Raw genomic sequence first — 25,381 nt, 5'->3', positions numbered from 1 at the left:
CCGCCTCTTCAGGGAAGCCTACCCCACCCTCACCTAACAGCCGCTGCCCTTCCCTCCTCCTACCATTCCATCCCCCACAGCCGTTTCCTCCTGTGCCTCTACCCCCTCCCTCCTAGATTGTAAGCTCGAAAGAGTAGGGCCCTCTTACCCCTTGTGTACTGTTTGATGTTACTGTTCTGTTTCATGTATTGTCCCCCCTCTATTGTACAGCGCTGAGCAAACCCTTTGGCGCTATATAAACTCGATAAATAAATAAATAAATATATATATATTTTTTTTTAGCTGTATATTTTTATACAATTGCCAAGTACCAATGCAAAAAAAGCCCCTGCAACATAAATTCTACTCGTGACGATCAAGATAATACCACATATGGATGTGATCTGTTCATGTGTGTGTAAATGCAGGCATCCCAATACTTTTGGAAATATCGTGTATGTGTAAACCCAATCACTGAACTGTAATATAAACGTTAACATGTTCATTTACTGTGATAAAAAAGTGATGTTCAATATTTTACATCTTTATTATTAAATAATAACTTGGTGATCCTGCCATGAAAGTTATTGTTCAGGCTCTTCTGTTATAGGGTGACAGCAATCTGTCCCCATCTCCCAATTGTGCTCTTCATTGTCACTTATTACATGGGTCCATTTCAACACACATTACAGAGATTGTCTACTTTTGTCACCCAAAGAAACCTGCCTTGAGAAATGTCATACAGCCATCACCATCATTATTTTTTCCTGTAAAAATGTTTGAACTAGATGGACTTGCGGCTTTTTTCATCCCAACTATGTAAAATTGAGCACAATAAACTAAACATTCCTAAGTAAACTATTTGTTAAAATTCTTACCCTAGCATTTGCAGTTTACAACTTTCAGTGTGGCTTCCCTGAACTTCCGGTCTTCACTGGAAAGCGTTAACAGCAGACAGTGCAGTCTCCAGAAGAGACATTAGCTGGGAGGAGGTGGGGGAAATGAAGAAGAGAGGAGTGCCTTGCCCTCGTAAGGCTGTGTATTTCTATTGATGTACACAGTGTAGGAAGAAACCACTCTAGTCTCTGCATGCAAGGGTGATTCTGTAGGATGCTGCAAGAGAAAGGAGCCACCCTGGAAAAATTGGAAATTTGGGGCACCAACTTAAGCATAGGCAGCATAGGCAATGATTAAAAGATCAATAAGTAGAAAAATTGCCACCAAGGTTAGGCAGGGTAGCCTTGTATTAAGCTCTGAGACTCACCAAATATTAAAGGTGTGGGTGTGAACCTAAATGGGTATAAAATACAAAAATGGTAACTGAAAAGAGCAAGCTACCAAAGTAGGTAATAATACCCCCAGGCAAAGTAGTTCACATGTAAAAACACATATTTTATTAATTTCCTAGTAAAAAAAGGGAGGGAGAGTGATATCTGCAGACAGTGAATATCACGCAACCACCTAACATATAATAAAAACCAAAAAGCAATCCGGATTGCAATGCACAAACTAATGTAGTGTCATTATCGACAATGGTGAGGTGAAAAGGACCCTAATGTTCCTGATGAGGAACAACAAACAGTCTCTGTTCGTAGATGCACAATTTAGAAAACATAAGTCATATTGGCCAGCAAACGGATGGATAGTATGACCACAGAAAGGTAATTGTCCTGGATCTAAGGAGAGCAAAAATGGATAACCATCAGATATTGAGGGCATTAGGGCAAAATGATACAGATTGAACCGGGTGGATATCCAAACAGGAGTCTTGTACGTAGATGGAAACTGTTAAGTCAATCCGTGCAGTCCTGTGCATGGTGGATGTGGTGACCGGATATAGTTAAACAGATATGAAGACCATGTATATGTAAAGAAAAGAAGAGAAAGAGATAACCCTAGCAGAGTGCGGATTGTAACGGCATGAAATCATGAACAGATGCTTCACATAGTTACTGCTACCAGGACTCCGGGTTACAGACAGTCCAGTCTCTCTTTAGGTCTTTCCTGAAAACGTGTCTCTGGTGGCCATGCAGTTGGCGTTTTCATTCTTGTCCATGATTAGTCGCTGCCCATGCCTCAAAAGAGTATGATGTGTCCTGTGACCCAGTATTGGGAACTCTCCTGATCCTTCAGGAATGCTAATGGTTGTCCTTGCGTCATAATGTTTGTCACACAAGTCCAGTGTGCAGACCTCGTCAGAGGCTGCTTCCGAGTGTGATGACGTCATTACGGATTGCTTTTTGGTTTTTATTATATGTTAGGAGGTTGCGTGATATTCACTGTCTATGGATACCACTCTCCCTCCCTTTTTTTACTGGGAAATTAATAAAATATGTGTTTTTACATGTGAGCTACTTTGCCTGGGTGTATACTTACCTAGTTTGGTAGCTTGCTCTTTGTAGGTACCGTTTTTGTTTTTTAATGATTAAAAGATGCATACTCAATAAATTATTAATTCAGCTGCTAAACATACTTAAATAATTGTTTAACATCCCTTTAGTGACAGGATTACAAGGAATTATTTTAATTAAAGGTGTAGATTCACACTAGATCCAATACAAGGTTAAATCAGATTGTTCCCTTACTATATTCTGAAGCATAAAGGCCTCACTAATCTTCCCCACTCAGTGTGCAGACAATAAATCAGGACCCTTTCCATTGGCATAGCCTAAGTATTTTAAAATTGTGACTTTTAGGCACAACACATTTAAAAGCACAGCGGTGTGGTTGTTTGTACCTCATCCCCCTTTAACTGCTTCCCATCTAGTGTACATATTTTGCTGCTGGCCATGCTGTTTTAAGTAAAAGTGATCAACTGGCTATATAGCTGCCTAATCACTTTTACAGGTCTTGAAAGGGGCCATCTTTCCCCAGTAGTGTATTTAGATTTTGTGCTGCCCTAGGCAACACAAACATTTTGTGCCCCCTCCTCCGTCTCCCCAATAAGAGAGCAAGAGTTCAATAAGTGTGTGTATGTATATACGATTCTCTCTCCCTTTCTTTTCTCTCTTTCTCCCCCCCTCTCTCTCTTCCTCTCTCTTCCCCCCCTCTCTCTCTACCTCTTTCCCCCCCCCTTCCCCTCTCTCTTTCCATCTCTCCCTCCCTCTCTCCACATTTTTCCCTCTCGTTCCCCTTCCCTCTCTCTCCCTCCCCTCTCTCCCTCTCGTTCCCCTTCCCTCTCTCTCCCTCTCGTTCCCCTTCCCTCTCTCTCCCTCTCGTTCCCCTTCCCTCTCTCTCCCTCTCGTTCCCCTTCCCTCTCTCTCCCTCCCCTCTCTCTCCCTCCCCTCTCTCTCCCTCTCTTTCCCCTTCCCTCCCCCCCCCTCTTCCTCCCTCTCTCTCCCTTCCCCCTCCCTTCCCCCTTCGGCAGCAAACACAGGTAAAGGTGGAAGATCTATTCCTCCCCTTCCTCTGTGACAAGACATGAAGCCAGAAGTGACGTGTATTACATCACTTACTGTTTCGGTTCTTTGTTTGCCTGACCAGTAACGGCAAAGCAGGCAGATGATCAAACCATCTGTGTGTGATTGGCTGCCTTGGAGGGCAGAGGAGAGAGCAGGTTCTAATAGCCCACAGATCTCTCCATAAAAAGGACCTATCATTTACCAAGAGATGTTGTTCATCCCTTGTGACAGTAATAAAATTGAATAAAAAAATTAAAGAGAAAGTGTAAAAATATTTTTTTTAATAAAATAAATTTAAAGTGCCCCCGCATTCATGCGAAATGCAAATGTGCACATAGGTCCTGCACCATATGTAAACGGTGATTGCACCACACATGTGAGGTACCACCGCGAATGTCAAAGTGAGAGCAATAATTCTCGTGCCAGAGTTCATGATTAACTCTAAACTGGTAACCTGTAAAGGCCTTTAAAGTGTCGCCTATGGACAATTTTAAGTACCGTAGTTTGTCACCATTTCACAGACGTACCCAATTTTAAATGTTGACATGTTTGTTATCCATTTATTCAATGCAGCATAAGATTTTATATTTTACCAAAAGTGGGTATTACATTGTGTTTGTGGACATTAAAATTATTTTGATTGCATTTTTTTCCTTGAAAATTTGCATTTTAAAAAAGGCTACCCAAACATAATGCAACATAGAAAATTGCAATAACCAACATTTTATTTTCCGGGGCCTTTGCTTTCAGAAAACATGGAATGTTTGGGAGTTCTAAGCAATTTTCTAGCAACACAATACAGATTTTAACATGTATGTGAAAAATGTCAAAATTGGCCCAGGCGGTAAGTGGATAAAACAGCACTTACAGGCATTTGCCATTTAACGGCTCATTCACATGGGAGCAAGGCCTATAAAGCATGCAAGAGCCATTTATTTAAACAACTGGAGCTGCATGCAGGTAGCATAGCTTAGTTAATGGAGACAAAGCCACCCTAGGTTCACACCAAAGTGTTTTCTGCAGCATTTTGCAGAAACGCAGTACAGTCCATTTAACATGATTTCCTAAGGGACATGTTCACACCTGTGCGTTTTTACCTGGTGCGTTTTATGGAAAGGGTCAGGGACTTTTTTTTAACACAAAAAGCTATGTTTTTGTTTCTATAGACTTCAATGGAAATACTACAGAAAAGCATGTATTGTGTTTTTGCTGCATTTTTTTTCGTTTTATATCTGCCTAGCAACAAGAAAAACATGAGAAAAAAAAAAAGCATCAAAAACGCATAACAAACGCAACTGCAAAAACACAGCGCAAAATGCAATGCAGAAATGGCTCAAACAAAACCTGCATAGGTGTGAACCTAGGGTCAGTGTCCATTGACTAACATATTATTATTATTTTAATACAGGATTTATATAGTGCCAACAGTTTGCGCAGTGCTTTACAAAATGAAGGCAGACATAACAGTTACAATTAAATTTGGTACAAGAAGAAACAGAGGGCCCTGCTCTTTAGAGCGTACAATCTAAGATTTCTTTCGGTGGTATTTGATCTTCAGAGCGGTTTTTATTTTTTGCATTACAAATAAAAAAGAGTGACAATTTTGAGAAAAAAAACTATATTTTTTACTTTTTGCTATTAACCATGTCCAGTAAAAAAATTAAAAAACTCAAATTTCGTCAAATTTAGACCAAAATGTATTCTGCTACATGTTTTTGCTAAAAAAAAATCCCAATACATGTAATTTAATTGGTTTACGTGAAAGTTATAGCGTTTACAAATGGCGGTATATATACACTGAGATTTTTTTCTTTAATTTTTACCAGTAATGGCGGCGATCAGTGACTTATAGTGGGACTGCGGGACTTCGGCAGGCATTCTGACACTGGGGGGAACTGACTCAGTGTCACTGACATCCCCAGTGATACCAATACAGTGATCAGTGCTAATAAAAAGCACTGACATTGTACTACTGGCACTGGACAGGAAGGGGTTAACATGTGGGGCAAAGGGTTAACTGTGTACTGGGTATTTATTTTACTATGCGGTTGTGTCTGTGTGCTTCACTGTAAGCACACTGATTTGTGTGGCTGTACTATGCACAGCCATTCAAAGCAGCATGCATGAGTTGACAGGAAGGAGAACTGTTTTGTTTACTAACAGCTCTCCCCCCGTCAGGGGGGACAGGAAGCTGTTAAAGAGAAAGGTGTTCAGGGATCATCTAAAGGTGGATAGATTAGGAGATAGTTGGACAGATTGGGGTAAGTAGTTCCATAGGATGGGAGAAGCTAGGGAGAAGCTCGGGAGAAGTCCTGGAGGTGGGCATGGGAGGAGGTGACATGGGAACTAGAGAGCAGAAGGTCTTGGGAAGATCAAAGAGCGGTTTGGTTGATATTTTGAGACTAGGTTGGTGATGTAGCTAGGGGCAGAGTTGTGGATGGTTTTGTGAGTTGTTGTTAGTATTTTGAATTTTATTTGTTGGGTGGGTGGAAGCATGTGGAGGGATTGGCAAAGAGGGGTAGCAGACACTGAATGGTTGCTAAAGGTGGATGAGCCTGGCAGCAGTATTTATGATGGACTGGAGGAGGATAGCCTATGTAAAGGTAAGCCAATGAGGAGGGAGTTGCAAAAGTCGAGGCGAGAGATGACCAGGGAGTGAATTAGAAGCTTTGTGGTATCATTGGTTAGAAAGGGGTGTATTCTGGAGATGTTGCGGAGGTTGAGGCAGCATGGTTTGGACAGGGATTGGATGTGGGCCTTAAAGGATAGTTCAGAATCCAGGGTTACCCCTAGCACCCTGGCATGCGGGGATGGGTTGATAGTTGTGCTATTGATCCTGACCGAGAAATCGGGGGAAGAGGCACTTGGGGGAGGAAATATTATGAGCTCAGTTTTGGATAGATTGAGTTTTAGGAAGTGGTGTGACATCCAGTATGATATGTCTGTTAGTAAATCAGTGATACATGAGAAAACTGATGGGGTGAGCTGAGGAGTATAGAGATAGATTTGTGTGTCATCAGCATAGAAATGGTATTGGAAACCATGGAAAGCTATCAGCTGACCCAAGGAAGAAATGTAGATCAAGAATAGGAGAGGTCCAAGGACAGAACCTTGGGGGACCCCGACAGTAAGAGGAGTAGGAGAGGAGGAGGTAGAGTTGTAAGTGACACTGAAGGTGCGGTGAGATAGGCAAGATTCGAAACAACGGAGGGTACAGTCACAGAGAGCAAGTAAATAGAGTTTTTTGAGGAGGAGGGGGTGGTCAGCAGCAGCAGAGTAAGTCCAAGAGTAAGAGTATGGAATAGTAACCATTGGTTTTAGTGGTTAGCAATTCATTTGTACAGACATACTGTCTGCATGCAGCTCCAGAGTCCAGATGTCTAAAAAAAAAAAAAAAAAATGGATTTTGCACCCTGCACGGGTCTCTGCACCCATGTAAATGAGCCCTTCTGCACAGCTCCCTCTTTTGAGACCAAATCTATCCATCATTTGAGAGGCGGTGAGAAGTTGTTGTATCACCTCCTCTCCACCTGGTTTAACTCTTAGTATCTTGCATTTGCAGGATGCTTGTACAGCAGCCCCATTCACTTACCCCCTGCCCACCAAAATTGAAAAGGGGTATAGTGCTTGTCACAGCCATGAGGCAAAATCATCACGGCTGCTGCAGATGTACACCGCAGCTTCTGCAGCTAAAGTGGGCAGCAGTTGGGATGGTAAAAGCATGGTTAACCATGGTTTTTTTTAGTCCACATCTCCTGAGAAGACAGCACAGTGCAAGATCATCATCTCTGCAATCTGGATGTTGGTTGCAGGAGGATGACATCACCTTCTGCACTATGGAACTCAAGAAAATGTGATTATCAAACAGTTTTTGCCTTTTGAAGGTTCTTTTTGCACTTTCATCATTATTATTACTTTTATACAGAATTTATATAGCACCAACAGTTTACACAGCTCTTTACAGAATGAGGGCAGACAGTATAAGTAGTTACAACACAATTTAATATAGGAGGAATCAGAGGGCCCTGCTTATTAGCGCTTACAATCTAAGAGGAAGGCTCAAGGGATACAAAAAGGTAATAACTGTGAGGGAGGAGCTGATGGAGAAAGTAAAAACACAGTGTATTAGTTTGAAACAGGATAGGCTTCTTCCAAGTGAAGGGTATTCAGGGACTGTCTAAAGATGGATAGATTAGGAGATAGTCAGACAGACTGGGGTAAGGAGTTCCATAGGATGGGAGAAGCTCGGGTGAAGTCCTGGAGGTGAGCATGGGAGTTGGTAACAAGGGAGCTAGAAAGCAGGAGGTCTTGGGAGGAAAGAAGAGAGCGGTTTCGTTGGTATTTTGAGACTAAGTTGGTGATGTAGCTGGGGGCAGAGTTGAAGATGGTCTTGTAAGTTGTTGTTAGTATTTTGAATTTTATTTGTTGGCTAAGTGGAAGACAGTGGAGGGATTAGCAGAGAGGGGTAGCAGACATTGAACGGTTGGTAAGGAGGATGAGTCTAGCAGCAGTATTCATAATAGACTGCAGGGGGGATAGCCTATGTAAAGGTTAGCCAATGAGGAGGGCAGTTGCAGTAGAGATGACCAGGGAGTGAATTAGAAGCTTTGTGGTGTCGTTGGTTAAGGGAAGAATTCTGGAGATGTTGCGGTGGTCAAGCAGCATGATTTGGACAGTGATTGGATGTAGCCACAAAAGGACAGTTCAGAGTCCAGGGTTACCCCTAGCACCCTGCCATGTGGAACGGCTGATAGTTGTGCCATTGATCAGTGCAGTGTTTAAGGAAGAGATAAGGGGAACATTAAATAGGCAGACATACCCTCAGCTGATTGGACACGGGCACTGGCTTCTTCTTCCCATCTAGCCTTAGGTTTGTAGTAACAAAAGGGAGATCATAAGAACTAGGGGGGGGGGGGGCACATATTCTGTATGGTACTTCAAGAAACTGAATTTACTGGTAAGTCAAAAATTCTATTTGCGTAGTTTTACAGTACGTAAGTGGTGGGTAGCACAGCAAAGGTGAACCGTTCCACATGACAAAATGCTAAAGAAAGGCTCAACAGACTCAGAGAGCCACTTGTAGCACCTTATGCCCAAAACCTATATTAGAGGAGAGCGCTTGCTTGGTAGAACAAATATGTGAACAACAGGGAAAAAAACAATACAATATTTAAAATGCACTGCACTCTGTAACGCACTGCACACTGCAATGCACTGTACTCTGTAACGCACTGCACACCGCAATGCATTGTACACTGTAACACACTGCATGCCGCAATTCACTGTACTCTGTAACACACTGCACACCGCAATGTACTCTAACGCACTGCATGCCGCAATGCACTGTACAGCACTGGACACCACAATGCACTGTACACTGTAAAGCACTGCACACCACAGTGCACTGTACTCTGTATCGCACTGGACACCGCAATGCACTGCACTCTGTAACGCAGTGGACACCGCAATGCACTGTGCTCTGTAACGCACTGGACACTGTAGCGCACTGGACACCGCAATGCACTGTACACTAACGCGCTGGACACCGCAATGCACTGTACACTGTAAAGCACTGGACACCGCAATGCACTGTACACTGTAGTGCACTGCACACCACAATGCACTGTACTCTATCGCACTGGACACCGCAATGCACTGCACTGCACTCTGTAACGCAGTGGACACCGCAATGCACTGTGCTCTGTAATGCACTGGACACTGTAGCGCACTGGACACCGCAATGCACTGTACACTGTAGCGCACTGGACACCACAATGCACTGTACAGTAATGCACTGGAGACCGCAATGCACTGTACTGTAATGCACTGGACACCGCAATGCACTGTACTCTGTAATGCACTTGACACCAAAATGCACTGTACACTGTATCGCACTGGACAGCACAATGAACTGTATTCACAGCACAATGCATTGTATTCTGTAATGCACTGTGCCTGGTTTGCTCTCCTGTTGCTCCTCTGGCTGCAGCGGGTAAAATCATGGGCTTCCAGGCCACTGCTCGTTGTGTAGCGAGCAGCCTAGCTATTTGCTGGCCCGGCGCCAGGTTTTTTTTCCGGCTGGCACAGCGATACGGGTAAATGTCTTTGGCGGGCCATATGTGGGCTACAGGCCACAGTTTGAGGACCCCTGGGTTAAATCATATAGTGAGGAGGAGATATATTGCACACAAACACTGCACACTTAGGTCTTTTGCAAATTGTTCTCTATTTGGTGATACACAGCTTTCTTTGCTGTCACTTTGTAATTAATGGACACTAATCATGACTCAATTTTCACCTGTTTTGAGCCTCTGTGTACGTATCAGGTTTATTATTATGTATAGTTACCAGCTGGTTCTAGACCAGCCATTTACCGTGAACCATATCCAGCATTTCCTTCGTAGCTGAACAAAGAAAAAAGCCTGGAGGAGAGCCTGGCCCCATGACCTGTCAAAGTCACATTATCAGCTCTGCTCCAATCACAGAGAACTCTCTGTTGCATTGATCAGAGGGAACTCCATGGGGCTTCACAGGCTCTACACCATGACCTGCATTTTATGAATATGCCATAAAATGTGAGCTGTGGTGTGCACTGTCAGAGAATATAATGGACTGAAAAATCCTACTTAGTGCTCCCTGTTTATGAGAGGGCTGGAAGTTTGTGTTTGCCATAATTAACCCTGCCTGTACTGTGCTGGCAGATTTCATTATCATTTGTACATTAAATGAGCAGGGCTGCCTGTCCAAACAAAGGGTTAAAGATGTCCCAGCCCGGCTGGTCCATTGTATATTAATGCACTAAAAAAATAACACCCCCTACTTCTGTAGCCTGTCTGTTCATTGCCATCTAGTCGGAAGCTGGTTGTAGGGGCCTATGTATAACCCTGTCCAAAACAAACAGCTAAAAATATATTTTTTTAAATTATTTTTAGGTTTGGAATTTGAATGGAGACGCATACCAAATGTATATTAGGGGTTTCTAAAATCTGACTGCAAAGTGGAAATACAATTTTAAGCCCAAATGAATTATTTAGCTAAGCACATTCCAAGTACATGAAATCAAAAGGTGTTCAAAGTTGTACCAGTTGAGTACAGTTATAAAAACAATGAGCTGCTCTCACAGCAGATTAAGAAGAATTTATGTTCACATTTCAGGCCTGGCCTAGAAAAAAAAGACAGTTGGGACTCAAATTCATGCTGCTGGCATCTCATTAAATGCTCATGGGACATTTCTTATAACTGTTGTACGTAGTGTACGGGGGGGGAGTAGCAACCATGCATTGCATATTTGACCTCTTTCATGAGTCATACAGGGATGTTCATTTAAATGTGCAGTGCATATGTGGTAAACCTTTCTGTATTTTATCTGTCATACATATGTGCTCCTTCGCATGACATTAATAGAATTGCACTGTTGTTTTACTTTATGGTTGTTAAAAATCAGATGTACCAATGAGCACACAGAGACCTTTATCCTACAGAGTGCCACATTATCTAGTCAGCTGTAAAATGTAGTCACATTTATGGTATATTTGATGTTTAACTTCACCTACAGCCAAAATCTGATAATGCCAGCCAAATAAAATGCCACATTGGTTTATTGGAAGAGAATAGTGCCAAGATATGTGTGCCATGGTTTTACCAAACGTTTTGGCAACTCCGAGGCAAAATGATGTGGTCAGTTCCTTTGAAACCACCTCTGCGTATCCATAACAGATATCACAGAGATGGGAAACCCTGCATGGTTATCTATCAAGGAAGATTTTCACTCAGAGCCTGACTCATTAAAGCTGATTTACTAAAACTGGAGAATGTAAAATCTGGTGCAGCTCTGCACAGAAACCAATCAGCTTCCGGGTTTTATTGTCAAAGCTTACTTGAACAAGTTGAAGTAAGGCTGGCTATACATTATACAATTTTCTTTAGAAAATTGCTTTAGATTTAGCAAAAACCATATAATATGAGGTCAAACCTAAACAATACTTTCAATTGTATCTAATTAGGCAGGACCTTGCACTACATAGTTGAAGGTAAATCTAAAGGAAATTGGGTAGAAATTGAACAGAAAATTGTATAGTGTATGGCCAGCCTTAGGAGCTGATTAGCTACCATGCACAGCTGCACCAGATTTTGCACACTCCAATTTTAGTAAATCAATCCCATTGTTACTTTTTGTGCTTTGTTACAGACACAATAAATAATGACTATCCATAATGTAGATCTAAGCATGGTCCCTAACGGCTGAGTCACAGCACAGGCATAGAGGTGCATTGGGTGGCATTGCCCAACGCAACTACAGCGCAAAGACAAGGCAAACAGTCTTGATTTAAATAGGTGCAGTTAAAAAAAAGTCTGAATCCTTGGGTAACAGTTGTTTGAATATTGTGTGAAAGCAATAATAGATAGACCCCAGAAGATTCTCTAATCAAATTATGCAACATTTAATACTGATAAAATTAGGTAAAATACTTACGTTGTCTGACAGCAGAAGACACTGGCCAGTGGCTAGGAAATTGCTGACTTCTCTAAATACATACATAGAACTAGACACCTATTACAGACACAGCAATGGGTAAATATAATATTTTTCCTAACATAGAAGTCTTGTGCAGTATAGTCATGGATTCTGGAATAACAGCGGGGGGGGGGGGGGTATTTACTAAAACTGAAGTGCAAAATCTGGTGTGAATCTGCATAGAATCCAATCAGCTTCCAGATTTTATTGTTAAAGCTTAATTGAACCAGCTGAAGTTAGAAGCTGATTGGCTGCCATGCACAACCACACTAGAGTGCATCTGAGTGCTCCAGTTTTAGTAAATCTACCCCAGTGTGTTTATATACATGCAGAATCTATGACAACTAGTAAGAAGCCTCTTTACTAAAGTCAGATTAGTACAAGGTGTATCGCTTAAAGTATTTTTTTTTCACAAATAAATATCTGAAAAGTTTAATTAAAAAAGAGCTTACCAAAATACCCTGTTTATATAGAAGAGAGCTCTGGGGCTTAGGAATATGGTAGCAAAATATGTAATACATCCTCCCAGAAAACAGGTAACCTTTCTAGATAGAAAAGGAGTTTATAAATGCAAAAGATGCAGAGCACGTAGAATAACGAAGAATAAAAATAGGATGTTGTCAGAATTTGTCTCAATCACTGGGAAAAAATATTAAATTGACAAATTTATAACATATGACAGCAGTGGTGTGTTCAGGGTAATGTGGAGTGTTAGTTTTCCACCACACAGGTGATGTAAGACTTGGATGCAGCTGCTCGACCATGGAAACACATTCCATGAAGCTCTCTACACACTGCTGTGACAATCTGAAATTTGGAAGTCTTAAGCTATTGACTCTGCAGACAGTTGGTGACTTCTGTGCACTGTGCTCTTTAGCATGCGCTGACCCCACTCTGTCATTGCTGTTGTTCTCAGATGCTTCCACTTTGTTATAATACCACAAACAGTTGACCATGGAATATTTAGTAGCAAGGAAATTTCACCGATGGACTTATTGCACAGGTGGCAGCCTATCACGGTGCCAAGCTTGAATTCACTGAGCTCCTGAGAGTGACCCATTCTTTCACAAATGTTTGTAGAAGCAGTCTGCATGCCTTGGTGCTTGATTTTATACACCTGAATCCAATGATTTGGAGGGGTGTACCAATACATTTGACAATATAGTATCTGTGTGTATATATATATATATATAAGACTAGTTCTCCATCAGGTCCGTGGCCAATATTCAGTTTGCCAGCTTTCAAAGCCACTCACTGCCATGTGCTGTCAATCAAGAGCCAGGTGGACCTAATGTAGAACTAGCATCTCAATTCCTCGTCAGGCTCCATCCACCCAGTGGCAAAATCAATTCCCAAATATGGGCATTGCCATTTGGGTAACATCACTATCCCTGTTTACATTTAGCTTTGGGACAAGGAATCTCCCAGCTGAATGGTATTGGGCATACAATACTGTGTGAGGGAAATTGTCACATTTATGACAGCTTCCCAGCACCAAAGACATGCCCCACCGAGTACTGCTGCACCTCCTTATACCAGCTCAGAGCTGCTCTTAAAGTGGTATTAAGCACAAAACCAATAATGTAATGTGTTCCAGCTTACAAATCCTTAGATATGGTTTCTGCATTAGTTTTCTTTTTTTTTTTTGTAACACTTTTTCCCTTTGTTTTCACCTGGTGATCTGGCTACTAACACCTCCTGTATTAAGAGTGCCCCCACTCTGGATGAATAAGCACAGAGCCAGCTTTGGACAGCAGTACTGTCCATTTGGGGGAAGGATATGTTAGATGTGCTAGTAGCTTTAAAAACACTAAACAAATTGAAGCCAAAGTCTTTTTAAAACATTACAACAATTTTGTTCCATTTGGGGTAAAGGTTTTACATAAATTAATAAAAGCTGAACACTGTTAGCACCCGTCAGTAGTAAATAGTGTGCCTTAACCCTCCAACTGATACTTCTGCAGGAAAGCTGGTTATGTTGAAAAATAGACTTACCAGCCAGATCACCAGGTGAAAATAAAAGAAAGCCTAAAAGAAAACTAATGCAGCCACCATATCACTGACTTTCATGAATTGTGGATCTGGCAGGAAAGGGGGGGCATAGAGAGCTCTTGACAGCCATTTCTTTGTATTAACTTCAACCGCACAGCCATCCTACCCAGTGCGGCTATCCCAAAATGTGCCTCCACTCAGTGTGCTGGCTGATAGTACTCAAGTCCCGCTCAGTGGGTTTCATCTATAGTAGTATTATCAGCAGTTGCATAGATGAAAGGTGCTGGGCGGAACTTGAGTACTGTGATATCAGAAAAAGAGATGGCACGCGGAGCATGAAGCGATTGATTCATGTCATAGCTGTCAGATCCTTAGTGCTGGGCTGAGCACTCTAAATTGTTAATAGTGTGACCTTTTAATAAAGAAGTTGTTTATACTATAAGCTTTTTCTCCTTTCTTTATATGGGACCCTCCTTTAATGAGTGTTATCAAGATCGTAGGAACCAAGGGCTTTCCTGTGCCTTTCAGCCATGTTACAAAATGGGCGAACAACATAGGGTAACAAGTGGTCAGTGCATTATACCAATGGTGTTCATCCTGAAAGGTGTAACACACAGGCACCTCATTGAAGATTTACTGTCACATTTCTTCCCTTGTGGAAGAGGTTTGTATAAAAGTTGCATGGTTTATAAACGTACAATTGATTTTATACAGTTGAATTAATTCTGCATAAATACAGTGCCTTAAAAAAGTACTCATACCCCTTGAAATGTTCCACATTTTGTCATGTTACAACCAAAAAACCTAAATGTATTTTATTGGGATTTTATGAGATAGACTGAAACAAAGTGACACATAATTGTGAAGTGGAAGGAAAGTGAGAAAAGGTTTTCAAACTTTTTTACAAATAAATATGTGAAAAGTGTGGCATACATTTGTATTCAGCCACCCTGAGCCAATACTTTGTAAAACCACCTTTTGCTGTAATTACAGCTGCAAGTCTTTTTGGGGATGTCTCTACCGGCTTTCCACATCTAGAGAGGGACATTTTTGCACATCCTTCTTTGCAAAATAGCTCAAGCTCTGTCAGATTGGATGGAGAGGGTCTGTGAACAGGAATTTTCAAGTCTCACCACAGATTCCCAGTTGGATTAAGGTCTGGCCTTTGACTGGACCATTCTAACACATGAATATGCTTTGATTCCATTGTAGCTCTGGCTGTATGTTTAGGGTCGTTGTCCTGCTGGAAGGTAAGCCTCTGTCCCAGTCTCAAGTTGTTTGCAGACTCGAACAGGTTTTCTTCTAAGATTGCCCTGTATTTGGTTCCATCCATCTTCTCCAACTCTGACCAGCTTCCTTGTCCCTGCTGAAGAAAACCATCCCTACAACATAATGCTGCCACCACATTTTACAGTGGGGATGGTGTGTTCAGGGTGACATGCAGTGTTAGTTTTCCACCACACATATAGCATTTTACTTTTAGGCCAAAAAGTTGAGTTTTGTTCTCATCTGACCAGTGCAGCTTCCTCCACGTTTGCTGTGTCCCCCACATGGCTTCTCGCAAACTGAAAATGGGACTTCTTATGGCTTTCTTTCAACAATGGCTTTCTTCTTGCCACTCTTCCATAAAAGGTCAGATTTGTGGAGTGCACGACTAATAGTTGTCCTGTGGACAGATTCTCCCATCTGAGTTGTGGATCTCTGCAGCTCCTCCCGATTTACCATGGGTCTCTTAGCTGCTTCTCGGATTAATGTTCTCCAAGGACGGCCATGTCTTGGTAGGTTTGCACTTGTGCCATACTCTTTACATTTTTGGATGATGGATTGAACAGTGTTCCGTGAGATGTTCTGGATATTTTTTTTTAATCTACCCCTGCTTTAAACTCCTCCACAACTTTATCCCTGACCTGTCTGGTATGTTCCTTGGCCTTCATGATGCTGTTTGTTCACTATTGTTCTCTAACAAACCTCTGAGGGCTTCACAGAACAGCTGTATTTATACTGAGATTAAATTACCCGCAGGTGGACTCTATGTACTAATTAGGTGACTTCTGAAGGCAATGGTTCCTTTAGATTTTAGTTAGGGGTATCAGAGTAAAGGGGGCTGAATACAAATGCAAGCCACACTTTTCAGATTTTTGTAAAAAAGTTTGAAGACCATTTATCATTTTCCTTCCACTTCACAATTATGTGCCACTTTGTGTTGGTCTATCACATAAAATACACTTGTACATAACACACTGCTGCACAGCAAGCTGCCAAAAATTGTAAATGTAAATTTTGTTTGCACTGGTGTGCTCAAATAAATAGACATTTACACAGTATGTGTTAACTCGTGCGCATTAAAGTATAACCAAAAGGCAAAACTTTTTGTTAGTGGGGAAGGATTAGAACACCTATGAAGTTTTTACTGCAGTCTGTGCCCCCCCCATTAGGGAGATTCGCCATTTGTCCTCTTTACCATTATCATGGAAAAGAAAGAAAAATCACAAATTTGGGGTTGTCCCCAGAAAAGAGGGAAAATCTTCCAATGGAGGAACTAGTTCTGGTGAACTGGGGGTCCCCAAGGGATTCCCTTAATTTTTAGGGATTTCCTCTCACTTCCTGTTTTGGCTATGTGACAAGAAGTGAAGGTATATTTCCATAATGGGACACACATGGAAAAAAAAAAAATCTGACAGAGGTTTTAACACTCCCTTATTGTATCCAAAATGAAAAACATTTTGCCTATACTTCTACTTTAACCTCCCTGGCGGTATGATTATTTCAGATTTTTGGTGCTGAAAGCGGTACCATTATTTTGCATGGAAATATGTAGTTTTTTTTATTGTAGGCTGTAATATTTAGGAATAACTCACTGAAATCTGTCCGAACAAGAGTCTAGTAAACATCCCGGGTATGATAAAATTTGAAACACAAAATCATAAATTATAATTTAATAAATAATCATAAAAAATAATAATATAATAATACATTTAATTCAATATAATCAAACCAAAAACACTGAAATTTGAAATATAGCGCCATAATAAGTTCGCACATTGCTGAGCAAAGTCGCAAAATCGTTTTCAGTGTCTGATGACAAATTTCCCCACAAATCATTATCACTCAATTCTGCAAGTGGTTCTGATTTACCATCGCTGTTCTCTAGCTGATCTAAACCGCTTTTGACCTAAAAGGGACGCTTTTTGGACGCCATGGACGTTTCTCAGTTTCCAGGCAGAAAGAACAGACAAAATGCAGGTGGGGCACAGGACAAAGCACTAGGGACAAAATGTATGTGAAATTGGTTGAGACAGCAATGTTTTACTATGTAAAAAAAAAAAAAAAAAAAAAAAAAAAAAAAAAAAGACATTTAAAATTTTTAAATTTCCCGCCACCGCCGGCGCCCGTACGTCCCGACGTCACAGGGACAGGACACAGAAGCCGGATGCCGGCATCGGCCGAAGGAGATGGCCGGGGACGCTGCAGGGGACACATCGTGGGAGCGCAGGGTAAGGTAAGTGAAGAACAAATGCCGGAGCAGTGCCGCATGGTAAGCCCGAGTGTACCTCGGGGTTACCGCTCTTGGTACTGAAATGTTACCCCGAGCTACACTCGGGAATACCGCCAAGGAGGTTAATACAATGCATCAGAACAGAAAGGTGTAAAACAGGAGCTAGATATAATAGTGAAACTTTATCTTTATTATGTCTGACATTCACCTTAAATTCAACAGTGCAGAATTGGACAGTGGGAAATAAATATACATCACACTATTAAAATAAAACAAAAAGTTTATTCCAAGCAAGGTCGACGCACACAAATGATTCAGTAGTTATTGCCGTAAAAATTAACAATTAAATAAAGATGGGATAAATTAAACAAGTCAGGTAAAGGAAGAACTCCAGAAAAGAGATCCACAGAAATATGAAAACATCAGCATGCAAAGGCTACAGAGAGGCAAGGAAACCAGGAAATATAGCAAAGTGACAGCTTAGTGGGTCCATATTGAAGTGAACTCATTTGAGGGGGGGGGGGGTTCAAGGAACAGCTATGGACATAGCTTTAAATGAAACCTCCATCTTTCTGAAATCTGATACAGTAAGGCAGGCCAGTGAAATAATTAACACTGTAAATGATACACTTAGTACACATTAAATCTCTACTGCTGGGCCAAGTAGACAATGCCCCAAAATTACTGCAGGCATGTAATCTGTAGCCCTTTCTCTCATGGAGGTTAATTAATGCTGTATGTCCGATTTATCCAGCATTAACCTGTCCTGTAGATATGACTGGTGCCTGAATGCTGTATCTACAGACAGAAGATTGTTATCCAACTTGACTGAAGCAGTTCTTTAAGTGTCCATTATACCTAAATGGAAAGTTACAAAGGTTGCTTGTTGCCAGGTAAAAAACAGCTGCGCCTACAGGATACACAAATATCTTTAGCATTCCACACATACAGGTAAGCATTGCAATCTCATGGTAACAACTGTTTCTCACAGAATGCAATGGACACTTCAAAGGCCTGAATAAGCAAAGGAATACAAAAGGAATATTCAGAAAGTGAATGAATATGTCACCAAGCCACCAAGGGCAATTTAATCTTTTGCTGCTGAGAAATTTTACCACTTGGTGGCAATCTCTTAATAGCAATATGCTGATTTCAACATGCTGCAAATGGAGTGACAAATGACAAATTGTTATGAGAACAATGGACGATCTGCTGCTGCTTACCTGGAAATACCAGTTGCCTGGCTGCTGGGGTAACCCTCTGGCTTAACACTAAATCCCCTAGGATATGTATACAGATTAGGAAAGCCTTCACCTGCCTACTTGTTCTGGTTCAGGGACTAAATGTTATGAAGCCATTGAATAAGTATGAGATGCAAAACAAGCAAGTCGGCAATGGCTGCCTCAATGATTTCCCCCCACAGAGGATCCATTTTAAATCACTGAGCAGCAAGAGATTAAAATCTCTAGTTAAGCTTAACGTTCAAAACCAAAATTTATCAGAAATGTAGAAGTTGTGCAGAATTCTGCAACATTTTAGAACAATTAGAGCTCTGTGAATGGGTAAGTTCTTTGGAAATAAACCATGTATTCAGGTCTTAAAAAAAATATCCAGCCACATTTAAGATTTGTATTTGATGTGAAGTCAAGGCAGATCTCTGACAGCAAGTAGCTGCAGGAATCCTGACAAGGGCGTGTGACTGCAGTCAGAGCCAGCGAGGGGTAGGCGAGCAGCTTGGAAAATGACTGTGCCACCATGCTGCTGGATCCAAAGGACCAGCAGCATTCTAATAGTATTTGCAAGTATTTAAAAAATGTTGTTACAAAGCAAATACTACTAATCTTTTCAGACCCCTTGTTCAGACTATGCCATTTTCCCAAATCCTTGAAAAGAAATGATATATTCAGTATGAAAATAATCTATCCCTTAACATCTCGAACGTTAAGGAGTCAGGGTTTTGTCAACACAAAGAAATCGTATATTAGAAATGCCCTATGTAGGGGGTTAATGCATTCTCCTACAAAACTCATGTAACATTCACTTATTCATCTGCTAAATCCTAGCTATTTACATGCATTTCAAAGCAGTTAAATTTTATGCTGAAAAAATTATTACAGCCGTCTTCACACTTAACTCTGATACAGTATGATTCGTCAAATGTGACTTCTAAATACTAAGCAGTAGCCACAGACTGCTGCCCGGGGATTTATCAACACAAAATAACATACAATGCATCCTAGTTAAACAACTGATGTTTGAGAGGTTCAGAGAGGTCTTCAGATATTGTATCCTATATTCTGGAAAAAGAACTATGGTTTTAAGGATGATTTCACCTTCAGGCTGAAAAAAAAAAAAGACTGCTGATGTTCCTGATGATTACAAACACTGAGCATTAAAGACTGTTGGAAAATAGAAACCCAAGAGGAAATCAACTTTTAGACATATAAACATTTAACAGGAACCTTTGCATAGCATGAACAATGCAATGAAAGCCCTTGATTTCCACTCATGAGCACCATTGTAAATATACTGGCTCTGTATTGACCTTTGATAAAAATTCAGTACTCTGATGCAAATGTAAGCCATCTATATATATATATACATATAACTACATGGCCAGATCTGGAGTCCTTGACTGGACCCCTATTACCATATAATCACACTATTAATTAAAGTAACCAGGCTCCTCTCACTGCAATAGAGTCTCATTGTACTTCTGGGTTTCTGAGTATTAATATACAGCCAGGAGAAGTTTCAAGCTATTGCTATCATTTGCAGTGCCTTATCTTGCTTTTCTATATGTGTGTCTAATGTAAGCCATGAGTGTTCTGATCTGTAGATTCACTTACGCCAAACATTTGGGTTTTGCACTTCCTTTGTGAGGGTGGCTAGGCTATCCCTCCATGGCGTCTCTGTATGCCTAGCATTGCCACCCTCCTTGGTGCATTCCCATTGTGGACTACATTGTGGACGCAGGCAGTGCAAGCATGTACATCATCCCTCAATTTCACCAGAATTTTTCTAATGCAGCGTTTAATGGGGCATGCGTGCACATTACTGAATGCCAGTGCAACACATCTTGGAAGATGTAATCTGAGGCTGGTAGTGCATGTGACCATGATGATATGTGCACTGTTTAAGCCTCAGACTGGATATTTAGGAACATTACAAACTAAATCTACTCTACTCACTTTGCAAAATAAGCCATGAGGTGAGCATTTATTATTAGTGACATGGTTTCTTATTTAAACGAGGCTTTAAAGTGTGCCTGCTGAACACACAAAGCACTTGGCAGCCATATTTATTAGAATGCATTCTATGACTTCTGTAGAAATTAGTGGTGATGATGTAATCAATCAATTCAGGAATAATATACATTGTACTGGTTCGGCTTACATTATGCCTCACAAACATGGCATTGATAGACACCCCCTCCCTTCAAGAAGATGACATGATAACCAATTCATCTCACAAAATGGCTACATATGCTGTGTAAAAAGGTCAGGTACATTTTAAGCCAGTAAAAAGTTTCATCAAGACCTTCGCTAAACAACAGTATGCATTGGAGCAATGGTTTGCTGGTACTTCTAGCATCAGATTTCAACTGTATGATGTAGGGAAAACAAGGAAAGAGTTCTTTTAATTGATTGATATGGGTTACCACACAGCTCCCTATCCTATTTCATTCTAAAGTGGTTTGTAACAATAAATATTTATTGTAATCTAAAGTAATACTGTGGATATTTGTATATGTTTAAACACTGCAGTAGGGGGCAGAGTTTCCATCTATGCGTACCTTAGCTGCTGGATGAAAAAAAAAAAAAAATCTAGAGTTTCCATTAATCTCTATGGTAAAGGCAAATGTAAGCACTCGATGCTGTGTTTACATTTGGCAATGCACATTAATGATGCTTGCTCTTTGTAGCTGTGCTTCCTCTAGTGACGGACACCAAGAGATCAGTTCCACCTAATATCAATGTGCTGTAAATACAGGTCACTATACTACAAAAAGATAACCTTCACATCACAGTGTCAGGAGACAGCTGTCATGTAATAGTTCAAACCACTTGCTGTAAAACACCAAAGCATCTAAGAATTATACCTACAAAAAAAAACAAAAACAGAATAAAGATGCAAAAAGTAGCAGCAGATAGAATAGAAGACAGTGCAAAAATCTAATGGCAAAACTAAATATCTTTAGGAAAACAAGTCAGTGTCTTGGCAGCAGCAAAATCATAGGACAACCTTCTAAACCGTCACACAAAAGTACAAAAACACTGCAGTAGCTGATATTCTATAGCCAGACCAAATCCCATAAGGCAGGTTGCACATGGGCAGCTAGCTGCAGTGCAATATTCCATTTTTGAGCAACTAAGAGGCACAGGTGCAGTGTCCATGCATTTAGGGCTTGTACATTCAGGGATGAATGCCTGGAATACAGGTAATCTGAGGCATAGCACCCTAAAAAGACAGTACCCACTTTGTACGGCGTTCATAGACATTGGCATTCATAGACATTGACAGGCTGCAGACAGCGGGGTTGTATGCTGCACTTGTGCCTCCCAGACACACTAAAATGCTGGGACTGCACACACAGCAGCTAAATGGTCTGCCTGCAAGTGGCTTATGGCAGGTAACCACTGCTCATAGAAAATTATGACCTTTTGAGAATGGAAAAAAAACAAAAAAAAAACCCACCACATTTCCATCTCCTTAAAATAAAATGCTGTGCTTGATGTGACAGGTATCCGAGTTTTACTCTATAACTTGTCCAGCCACACACTGCAGCTTTTCAGTAACCGATTCTAAGTAAAAGGCACAATGTTATTATTGCTCAAATAACGACTTTTCATCTTCCAGTCTTGATATGGGCATCTCATGAAATGTCTACAGACCTACATCCAGCCTTGTGCTCACTTTGCAACTAGGTCAAATCAGAACTCTTTGAAGGCAAGGAAATTGTGGACCAGGATAGAAAATGAGGCCGTTTGCCAATTTAGCATTATACAAAAATTCCCTTTTGTCCAGTGAAGAAAAAACAAAAACACAGAACCCCTTCTGGCCAAGGCAGGCCCTAAAAGGAAATTTTCTGGTAACTGTAATGAGGTTAAGGTCATCTGGCACTTGTCTGACTCGAAGACTAAATAGCACTATTGAAATCATGTGTAAAAACAAATATCAAGAGAAATTCTGATCTTTACCTACATGCCAAACAACTGTTTTTTTCTTCAATAAAGATCAGCGTCCACAAGTACTGAAGTAGTACTGGTTGTTTGGGATTCCCACAGACATTTGTCCTAGGCACTTTTTTTTTTGCATATTGTTGCAGTTTTTGCCAAAATTTGAAAATGTATATTAATTATAAAAAGAAAACACAGATGCTGCATAGTAACTAACTTTGGCACTATTTCCCTTGACGTGATACTGTGTGAAGCCTTAAGAGCAAAAAAAAAAAAAAGCCATGCAAATTAAATTTTCTTTAGTAAATACACAGGACACCTTCCCATGTAATGTTAAGAGCACTTGGAAGTTACATTTAAGTGTCCACATTAACAACAAAAGGGCCATCAATGTGCGGAAGAAGCATGTAGGTCTTGAAATGGCATGGCACAAATAAGAAATGTCTTTACTTCCCCACTTTCCTTAGCCCTTTCCCTATATTTTAATGGACATGACAGACAAGTAAGACATTTTAATGTCTTCCCTACTACAGGGCACAGCAACATACAGCTGTGGCAGGGAAGAGGTTGAACACCGTGGTGGCAAAATAGCTGTCCAGAGGCACATTGTCCCTGATCCAGGCACAGAGACAGCAAGAGGAATATAAAGAGCCAGCAAAGAGTAGAGAAGAGCTCTGACACTGGCATGAGAGTTATTCAAGTATCAAGAAAAGGCCAGAAAACAGGAGCGGGGGTCCTCAGAATGAAGAAAGCAGACATATAAAGTAAGGTAATTCCCATAATGCAGTCGTAACCCCCTGAAACTCAAGGGGTTGTAAAGGCCACAGACAGAAATCAGTTTCATTTGTTTCTTCCAGGAAGAAAGATGCACATCGTGGGGTCTCCATTATATTTTCTCAGTACTTTCATTGCCACGGCAAGTAGACAACATATGACGCTCTGATTTCTGTTCTCTTCACAGAAGGCCACTGGTTTTACACATCCTCCTCTCAGCAGCGTGTGAGCAGAGCCAGAGTGGCACTTGCAAAAATGTTAAGTTGGTTAAGAAGGCAAAGGGCGATAAAAAGGAAGGGCTTGACTGGATGTTAGCGATTGCCTTTCATGGCATCTTTTGCAGCCAGGATTAGAGGTGTGAGGCTGGACAGTGGCTTGGCAAGTTTCAAGAATGGATGCTGTAACGAGAAAAAAAAAAAAAAAGTTATTCACATTTTACCTTCCCTAACTGAGATAAAACCAGCACTGTTTAACCCCTTAATGCCGTGCATCCTGGCTCTTTAACCACTTGCCTTCCAGATGATTCCCCACCTCCCCCCTTCCTGACCAGGCCATTTTTTTTGCAATACGGCGCTGCGTTACTTTGACAATTGCATGGTCATGCAACGCTGTACATAAATGAAATTTGTTTTTTTTCCCCATAAATAAAGCTTTCTTTTGGTGGAATTTGATCACCTCTGCATTTATTTTTTGATCTATTAACAAAAATTTTTAGAAATGTTGGCAGCCTACTGGCTGGATGCTCTAAGCAGCCCGAGCCACGCCGTCGGATTGGCCAAGACTGTATGAGCTGGCTGGTAATTGGCTGCCGTCAGTAATGGCTGCCTAGTCGTACTCTTCATTATTTTCTGTCGCGGTCAGGTTGGAGATGCTGTGCAGCCTCCATAGTGTCATAGCGCTCAATGGAGGTGGCCTGCAGGCTCTGAAAGGGAAGCCGGAGGCAGTGGAGGAGGCCGTGCTGTGCCAGGGATGAGTGTGCTGCTCAGCCTGGACATTGACTGGTGAGTGAGGAAGGAGGAGGAGTGCCGGACCCCCATCCGGATTATGTGTGCTGTGCCATCCCCGTTGCTGACACACCCACCACACCAGAGGGAGGCATCCCCGTTGCTGACACACCCACCACACCAGAGGAAGTCAGTCATCCCTGTTGCCGACACCCACACCAGAGGAGTCACCCCCATGCTGACACCCACCATCAGAGGAGTCACCCCCATGCTGACACCCACCATCAGAGGAGTCACCCCCATGCTGACACCCACCATCAGAGAAGTTGTAAGGGTGTGGGGCGTGGATAAATACTGATGTGCAATGTTAAACTGCAATATGCTCTTCGGTCAGTACAGCAAAATACAAGAACTGATTTTGCGTTGAGGTTTACTAAAACAAAAAACTAATGCTTATTCACCTTATAAAGTTTAATGAATGCTAATTTAGGGGCCGAGTAGGACCCTCAGAAGGGTCATAGTGAACTGTAAATGCAGGTTTGAGGCTGCAATTAGGAAATTACTTACTGCATCACAAACTCTCTAAGAAGGGGAGGAGTTCCGGTGCAGAGCAGGAAGTGAGAGGGGTTCTGTGTCTGGCTGGTGTATGCTGAGGACGTCTGGAGAGTCTGTGTGGAGCCTGGAAGAGGATTTATGGCTCATAGTGGAGTCTGGCGACGGCACCTAGGGAAGATTCACCGCGACAAGACCGGGAAACAAATGACTATATGGTCCGGATCTGGAGTGGATCAGTGGATCAGGAAAAAGCACCAAGAGCCTGCCAAGGAACTGTAAGTGCGGCTTTGCCGCAGCACATCTCACCACACGTGTTTAGTGACATTTTGGATATACCAAAAAGCTACAAGAGACATACTCCACTTTCCTTTGGATTACAAATAGTATTGCGCAATACTTAGGGTGCACCCCAACGTTATATCTTGCTCAGGAACATTCAGGCGCAGCCAGGCTGCTTTCTGGACATTGGGGGAACGTCCGCAAGTACGGGGTTAGTGTTAGACAGTATTATTCTTACTGTATGGTTATGCGCTGTTATTCTGTTT

General features: G+C 41.5%; 1 protein-coding gene across 2 annotated transcripts in view; it reads right to left on the bottom strand.

The window, feature by feature from the left end:
* Positions 1–17,645: 17,645 nt before the first annotated feature.
* The window catches only part of PAK2 (p21 (RAC1) activated kinase 2), a 119,407-nt gene continuing 111,671 nt past the window's right edge, over positions 17,646–25,381 (bottom strand). For both annotated transcript variants that reach the window (XM_089681570.1, XM_089681569.1), the window contains exon 15: positions 17,646–23,735. In XM_089681570.1, coding sequence (XP_089537696.1) covers positions 23,649–23,735 — 87 coding nt within the window. In that variant the 3' untranslated portion in view covers positions 17,646–23,648. The remainder of the gene's footprint in view (positions 23,736–25,381) is intronic.

Source organism: Staurois parvus, unplaced genomic scaffold, assembly GCF_062004578.1.
Source record: "Staurois parvus isolate SC_StPar_1 unplaced genomic scaffold, SC_StPar_1.0 ptg000270l, whole genome shotgun sequence".
Taxonomy (NCBI): domain Eukaryota; kingdom Metazoa; phylum Chordata; class Amphibia; order Anura; family Ranidae; genus Staurois; species Staurois parvus.
The sequence above is the reverse complement of the archived record's forward strand: the minus strand, read 5'-3'. Positions and strand labels throughout refer to the sequence as shown.